The 8327-nt window shown below is 34.2% G+C and overlaps 1 protein-coding gene across 3 annotated transcripts; it reads right to left on the bottom strand.

Moving 5' to 3' along the window:
• Positions 1-814: 814 nt before the first annotated feature.
• On the bottom strand, positions 815-8010 carry LOC109148378 (vacuolar protein sorting-associated protein 36). 3 transcript variants are annotated; one of them, XM_019296186.1, is made up of 9 exons: positions 7243-8010; positions 6008-6208; positions 5505-5598; positions 5172-5229; positions 4958-5027; positions 3841-3976; positions 3358-3442; positions 1095-1148; positions 815-946 (listed from the first exon to the last, which is right to left on the bottom strand). In XM_019296186.1, exons 1-9 carry the CDS (start codon positions 7876-7878, stop codon positions 940-942), a joined length of 1341 nt encoding a protein of 446 aa, XP_019151731.1. In that variant the 5' UTR covers positions 7879-8010; the 3' UTR covers positions 815-939. The 3 variants fall into 3 exon arrangements, with proteins under 3 accessions (XP_019151731.1, XP_019151730.1, XP_019151729.1); XM_019296185.1 differs by having other exon boundaries at positions 1067-1148; positions 7243-8009; XM_019296184.1 differs by having other exon boundaries at positions 1077-1148; positions 7243-8008.
• Positions 8011-8327: the final 317 nt, after the last annotated feature.

An 8327-nucleotide genomic window follows, 5' to 3' on the forward strand; every position in this document is an offset into this window, starting at 1 on the left:
TTTGAAAAAAATTAACTGTTTAGATTAACATGTAAAATTACCTAAGGGTAAACATATAATAATAATAATAATAATAATAATAATAATAATAATAATAATAATAATAATAATAATAATAATAATAATAATAATAATAATAATAATAATAATAATAATAATAATAATAATAATAAAATAATAGTTTTAAAAAATAAAAAATATAATTAAACCAATCATATTAACTACTTGGGCGATTTATTGACAAAAAGATTATTCAAATCACACAACAAATTAAGGTGAGAAGCTACCTCACAATGTCCTTGCTAGGCAATCAGCAGTCAGCTCTTCAATATTAGTATATATTTAATATTTTATGCCTAATTTTTATTTACTCTCCCTTATGTCCCGTATTTGGTTTCAACCATATCTATACAATTATTTTATTGATAATTATAATCAATCTTAACTATATTATCTTGTATTTGTAAACTTAGAATTACCTATTTAAATACGCAAATTCAACATACAATTATCTATGCATGAACAATTCCAATATAATCTTGCCTTGATATACTTTGAAATACTTATTTAAAAAAAATATTGGGCATTATCCCAATCGCGCAATGCGCGTAAAAAAAACTAGTATATATATATATATATATATCAAGCCTACATTTGAACAATCACAAGCTCATTGGACTCAACAGTAGAGTATGCTCCATTGTCAGTTGGAGAGGTTGAAACTGTTGGATCTTGTGTCTCCATCCATCTCCGCCATTCATCAATGCATAATGGCTGACTTGGACCAATGCCTAAAAGTTGCCGGTGCGTAAAATCCTATTTACCTAGTTGCGTAAAATCCTATTTACCTAGTTGTTCTTCTCCCTTTAAACGTCTTTCTTGCGTGTTTGGATTTTGTTGCCGAGCAAGTGATACATCCAATTGTCTAAAGTATCATCGTTATGACCTGAAAAATGTACAACATTGTGAAAAAAAAGGAAATAGTCAAAACATCATTCCAGCTAATAACAGTCTGCCTGGAAACAGTACAGTAGTTTCAAAGTATAAAACTGTAAAGAATTAGTACAAAATAATACGTTTAGGCTGAGGCTGAGGCTGAGGCTGAGGCGGAGTCGATCCATTTCGCATAGGTTCCATGATCTTTCACTCTGTAGGATTCACATGAATAACACAACTTAGTTTTTAACTCTGAGGAAAGCTGTGCAATGCAGAATTGCAAAGAGCAGAAGCTAAACAGCATTCATCAGGTAAAGTAACTCAAATATGCATACATTTACAAATACAGACTTCAAATCTTGAAGATCTAATTTAAGGAGCTGTTCACACAAGATATCCCAAAGCAATAGCACAACAACTTCCATGGAACTGTTTGACATGAATTTGAAATATTATCAGATAATTTCCTGCAATTTTAGTATAAATACAGATCAATCATCGATGCAATTAAAAGCATTCTGATTCACTTAATTCCATAGAGCCATATGCAATGGAAAAATAATGCATTATGCATCCAATTCTGATGCACAGAATATGTGATCACTCTTCTAGTAATGTCATGTCTAGTGGTCCAAGAAAAAGCCTCAGACAGATAAAGATGGACACCCATATCACGAATTCTTTCTCCACTCAGCATAATTATTTCCCAGCGTCTCTTTTCATTTATATAAAATCCTAACGAAAGAAACAAAAATGTTCTAATCTCATTCTCTCTGGAAAGGGATGACAGGGAAAATTCTATGAGCAGTCAAGTTTCAAGAGAAAATCTATCACTCATATCAGCCTATCCATTCAAAAAATGCCTACTGATATAGGAGTAATTTCAAAATATTTAAGTTTGCAAATTTCATTAAACTCATGAGCACTGTGAACAAAGGGAGCAAGAAAATTTATTTGCTTTTTTTTTTGGTTATCCAAATTACCTCATTCAGGGGGTGGCAATATGGATTCCCATGGTAAATTAATATAGAAATAATGATTTTTTTTTTCTAAAGTGCCATCAAATAAATTGATTTATTATTTAAAATCTCATTTTACTATTATACAAAAGGAAATAAAATTATATTATGAGCATAAACTTACCTAGCAAGATGAGATCTGGAAAGATATTCATTATACTTGAATGGGATGTTTAACACATTTTAAACAGAAATACTGAATATCCATTGGTCAAATGTTCATTCAGTTTAAACTAAATATTCAATATCATAATTCTCATCGACACTTTAACTGTTTGTTCAATTCCATTCAATCCAATAATATATCTTGTACTTCATAATTACTCCATATTAATTACATGTTTGTTATACATTTGAAATCTTAGTAAGTATACCACTAACCACATGGGCATGCAACATTCTTACTGATTTTGTTTCAAAATTATGTCACAGTTGGAGTGTTGGACAAACAAGTCAATCAGCACTACCATTAATAAAATTACTAATAATCTATCAGAAACTCCCTACAAGTTTCTCTCTTCAATAGCAAATTATAAGTATAAATCAACATATTCCCTCCATCCCATTAATATTCTCCTATTTGCCATTTTATTGGTCAATGTGTAAATTTTACTTCAAGTTTTGATACTCTTAAACATGACTAAAAAGCCAATTGAAACATGACTACTTAGTACCCAAGCCTATGCCTTAAATCTTTTGATTTTATGACTAGACTAGATTAAATTGGCTGCATATTCACTAATTAAATAATCCAAATCTATTATTACAGAAATGGACCTTTCCCCCCTCTTTTTTGCCTGAATGTCCACCACATGGTCCATACTCGATTTCATGTAATCTTAAAATCAAACTTTGCAGGTTCTATGGTAACAACTATAATAATATGTTCTAACAATCATAAGAAAGATAAATAAATAAAAACATGTGAGCGAGCACACACATAATCTAGAAACCTTGCGAAAAATAGCAAATTAGCATTTCCTATCAAAGAGAAAATGACATAACAATAGCAAATAGCATGTTGTCTTGTGCATTTTCTTTGCATCTGTTGACTTTTACTGAATCCAAACTTCTTCAAGATCTTAAAAGTTCACAGTTAGTGGGCAGCATCTGCACTATTTATTCACCATATAACAAATAACATGCATAAGACCACCTCAAGCAAGAAAGCTAATTCAAAATGGTACTCTTAAATTTCACTAAGAAGCCTATTTTCTTGTTGTCCTTAAAAAGAAAATTCATGAATGGACATCCCCCAAAAACTTCAACATATTTATAAAGGAAATAACTTGAGGAAGTTTATCGGTGCCCCATAAAAATGCAACAAAAGTGTGAATACCATCATACTAAAAATAAAGAAGAAAGATAGTTTGATTTGCTGAAGTGTATTTTTGTTACTTACAAGAATATATCATCAGCATCAATGTCTTGAAACAGATTGATAAAGAACCTAAATCCATCAGGGCTTACATCTCTGCATAACAATCCTGAAAAGAAGTATAAAGTTGCACTGTTAATTGCCTGTGTATATAAACTGATTTTTGGACTTTGATTGTGTTTCCATAAAAAAAATAACTAATCTTGCCGATTAAAAGCATTTGTTCTCTTATTGTTTTTCTTTTGATACAGCAAAGGAAGGACGGTAAATAAAATGTATTCTTAGCAAATTCCTTGTAAAGCTTACAGAATAAAAATGCATGAGCAATATTATTTGGAAGTCTTGGAACATTAGAAATATATATTTAAAAAAAAAAAAAAATACATGCTCATTGGTAAAAATTAACTACAATATCTTAAAGGCATTGTAGCCTGATAACAATCCATCAATGACTAATAACACATTATGCACAGCATTGACTTTGCAAATGAATTGGCAAAGAAATACCTTTCCCCTCAGCAGCAAGAAGATGCTCCTTGGCCATAGCTGGAGCAACCCCAAGAGTCATTGCAGCATCACTAGCACTGATCCCAGCTCGTAAAGCATAAGCTTTAGTCACCAAGGATTTAATCCTAGCAAATACCTGGATGTAGTAGTACAAATTGATTGATAAAGAAAGCAAGTAAATCATAGGTTTCAAGCAATTGAAAAAATTCAATTACTTTCCAAACCATGCGAACATCATTAATCAATCATGCTAGAATGCCAAAGCCTTCTAGGAAAAGATCAAGCTTGTTACACTTAAAACACATCTCATCATTCAAGAATGCAACACATATTTTTGCCCTAGCTTACTCAACCATGGGCTTGTACCTACATTCCCACTGAAAAGGGAAAATAGTAGTGAAAGAACAAAAAACTGAACAGTTGAGCAACATTGTGCATTTTGTGTCCTCGGCAGTTTCCCATCGCAGTGAAAATGTTAACAATGAACTTCTTTCAGCCTAGTTTTAGATTATTTAGTTCTTCTGTGGATATTTTGCTCTGCCGAAGACCTAATGAACAACAGCAGAGCTTTGAGTTGGGCAGAATTGGAGGAAACATTCAAACATCATCCAGGCAATTGCAAAATTGTCCCCAGTATGGGGTAGATTTCACAAAAGATTTTTACTTCTTTAATTCAATGATGCGCTATTTCATAATTTCCATATTTTTCCAAAATTTGAGAACATAGAAATTAATTTTGTTTTTTTTTTTTTTTTGGAATCAAACATAACTAGGGTTCCAGGAAGTAAAACAGTAGTGAAAATTCAATGTCTTGGCATGCTGTCCTAGCAAACATTCATCCATCTAGCATCAAGTTGTCTTGACTATGTGTCCAGTTGCATGTCTTGCATCATAAATGTTATAACATGAAATACGCCTAGCACTCATGGATTGAAGACCCTACTTGTCTATTCATATTAAGAAACTGAAGTTAAATGATGGTTAAAGTGATTTGTATAGAAAAGAAGATACTATGATGACAAATTATATCTGAAATAAAGGGAGCCTTATTCGCACAGTACTTTCACCAGATAGGGTAGCATCAACATAACATCATTTGTGGTATAATAGAAATTACCTCATTGTCACTGTGGCTCTTGTTTTGGATGACCACAACACCACTATCAAACTTGCGAAGCATCACAGGACTGTCACAAAGAAGAAATATATACTTTTACTTTTCTCTTATGTTAATTTTGTTAAATGAAAGATTCACATATGCAGAAAATAAAATATACAAGAGAAGAGAAAGTGAGAAACACATGTAGTTTTGAAGAAAATGTAAGACCTACACATCAAACTTCTCCCATAGAGAACATGCACGCATCAAGTCATCAGGGGATATTAATTCTGCAAAGTTTTAAAAAAATAATAATAATTGAAAAAGAGGGAACAATTATACAAAATGCATCAAGTCATCAGGGGACAGGGGATATCAATTCTGTAAAAAGATAGAACAATTATAAAAATAATTTTAAAATTGAGAAAGGGTTCAACATTTCAACATGAAACTTGAAAAACTTTTTTAAAAAATAAAAATAAAAAAGTGAAAACAATATACTTCTATAAAGAAGGTTCATGATAATGGTGGATATATGTTTTGCGCATGTGCACACAGAGATTACCTGTTCCACGAGCGCGATTGAATAGGCAATAAGCATCAATGAGATTAATCATTCCTCCTGCCCTGTCAAGGGGAGTCCTGATAAAATCTGCCAACTAAAACCGAGCAAACATTTGATAACAGAAAGATAAAGCAATGGAAATTAAATTATTAAAATATTCCACATTGTGCAACATCAATCCTTAAATCTATATCCTGATCACCACACACAAAAAAGGAGAAGAGAAAAGGAAAAATAACACATTTGCTCTTGATGAAGCCAATAGTAAAGCATCCAGGATTTGGTCTGTGTTTAAAAAAATTTTACTTTCCTAAAAATATGACACTACCCATTAACTAATTTTTCAAATGTAGCAAATTCAAGTTACCAATACAAGTTATTCACAACTTGATTTCTTCTACAACCATCAAACTCCATTTCAAGATTATACAATATCTCTATCTTAATCACCTGCAATTACAATTGCACCAAATAATAGCATAGACAACGGCAAGAGGAGATACCTGTCGAGATAATTGTTGATGATACAAGGCACCTGCAGACTCTTTGGTAACTGGAGATGCTATACCAACACTTAGTAACCAATCTTGCATCTCCTCCTTTGTACCCAAATCCTCATCATTTGTGCCTGTGTGAGAGCTCGAACTGGAAAGAAGTTTCAATCTCATCTTCTCAGCTAGCATCACCATCTCTTTAGCCTTACTCTGTGAAACAATTCATAATTGTTATTTAGCCTTACCTGAGTACTTAGATAATCACAGTTCTCTTACAAATAAATGTACCTTTAATATTATTATTGCCGAACCTTTTAGATAACCAGTAAATAAGTAGATCTAAAGTCAACCAAGTACCATTAACAAAATAATCCAGAAAAGTCAAATTATAGCCTGCTAATATTCGGAACTACACAACTGTAGTTATTTTTTACTCAGATTCCTCAAGCATCGACTCAGAGAAACTCTGATTAAACTACCTGCCTAGGATTCAATGATAGTAAAGAAATATTTTCACCTACTAAAAAATATTTTTTTTTAGAAAAAGTGCAAAAACACCTCAATTATATTGGCAAAGATAACTTAATGCAGGGACAATAACTCCTCAGTAGTGAGAAGCCCAAAGATTGTACAACTGAAGGAAAGGTGAGATGATCATCTAGGATGTGAAGCAGAGTGTGGGTGAGCCAATAAATAGTCGTAGAAAATGGAAATGGGTGGAAAAGGTTTAATATTATGACCAGCATAAAAGGTATATTTGGCTACCATACCCTTGAACAAGAAATGGAGAAGATAATGATCCCGAAGGGTGAGTCAATAAATAGCCGTAGAAAATGGAAATGGGTGACAAGGTTTATATTATGACAAGCATAAAAGGTATATTTGGTTACCATATCCTTGAATAAGACAGAGAATCAAGGGCATTGGCCGGACTTTAGAACAAACAAAGGTGGGCATCAGCACATTTGAACATCTAAATAACCTCAATGGCATTGTGCTTACTTATAAGTAAATAGACTTTTAAAACAAAAGCATAATTCTTTTTACATTTGAAAATAACTGAAGAGTAAATGGATTTTACTTAACTTTCTCCCCCTCTCTCCAAATCTAATGACAACTAGTAAATGCATTTTTCATTTACCTTGTAGAATTAGACACATACACAAATTATTCGCATTGTACATATATATAAGCTCATATATGAATGCATACACATACATAAGCACAAAACAAAACTTGCTTACCATGAGGGCATTCAAATCCTGAAAAGCATCTTGCAAGCTCTTATCAGTGTTTTCCCACATTTCCTGCTCTTTCCTCAGTATCCCAGCTACGCCAACTACCGGCATCCTCACAGCTAGGCTGCCCCCGCCCGAACTGGACACTGAGCCAGAACTACTTGGACCATCCGATCCGGATTTTGATTTTGCAGCTTCCTCCCAAGCCCTCCCTCTCCAGGCCTCACAAAACTTCTCCAAAAACGAATCCACATCCGACTTGCCCCGAATGATCAGAGTTATCACCACCGATTTCGAACCACTCTCCTCGATTCGACCTTGCGGGCCGGCTGAAGCCTGGAAACGAATTCTAGGACTAGCAAACATAGCCTTGATGGATTTTTTCGCAGAGAATATGTGTGTGACGGAAGCAAGGGGGATGAAGACGGCGGCACCAGTGGAGGCGGGAATGGTGGAATCAGGAAGCCAGAGTAGGCGGTGGGTGGTGAGAATGAGAAGGCCAGACCTGAGGTGGGGGAAGCTGGGATTTTCTTCCGATAGGAGGTCTACCATGGAGAGGAGTGAGCACTCAACTTCACCGGGGTGTAGCACTGGTCGGCCACTTCCGGTGATTTGTGCCGGCGGCAGCCAATTTCCGGCCATAACGTTGCTGCGGTGAAGATGATCGGAGCAGCGGAAGTCAACAACTGGAATTTTTCAGGACTAAAACATGACGACAGATGAGGGGATAGTGATTAGTGATACAGTGTATAGTGTATTTCCCCAAATTTTCCCCTTAATTATTCGAAGTTGTTAATTTCACTTAATTCTTTTTTTTTTTTTTTTGGGAAAAGGGTCAAATAGACCCTGAACATTACTCAAAGAGTCAATTAGGCCCTTGAACTTTCAAAATGTGCAATTAAGCCCTTAAACATATTATTTTAGAGCAATTGGGCCCTAAAACCGGTTGGTTACCTACAATTACCGGTCAAAATGATTCCGGCGAACCTCCGACAATATTCCGGCCAAAAAAACCGGCGAATAGTTCGCCGGCGTCATTTGCTGCCATCTCCGGCGAACTCCTTCGCCGGAGAAGGCAACCCAACCCTTCT

Source organism: Ipomoea nil, unplaced genomic scaffold (assembly GCF_001879475.1).
Source record: "Ipomoea nil cultivar Tokyo-kokei standard unplaced genomic scaffold, Asagao_1.1 scaffold2054, whole genome shotgun sequence".
Taxonomy (NCBI): domain Eukaryota; kingdom Viridiplantae; phylum Streptophyta; class Magnoliopsida; order Solanales; family Convolvulaceae; genus Ipomoea; species Ipomoea nil.

Bases quoted from the DNA above. Each gene is read 5' to 3' on its own strand.
- LOC109148378 (XM_019296185.1), bottom strand. From the start codon at position 7,878: ATGGCCGGAAATTGGCTGCCGCCGGCACAAATCACCGGAAGTGGCCGA. The intron at 5,230-5,504 runs GTAATCTCTGTG...AAAACTTTGCAG, and splicing joins CAATCGCGCTCGTGGAACAG to AATTAATATCCCCTGATGAC. The intron at 3,443-3,840 runs GTATTTCTTTGC...ACTTCTTTTCAG, and splicing joins TCTTGCTGCTGAGGGGAAAG to GATTGTTATGCAGAGATGTA.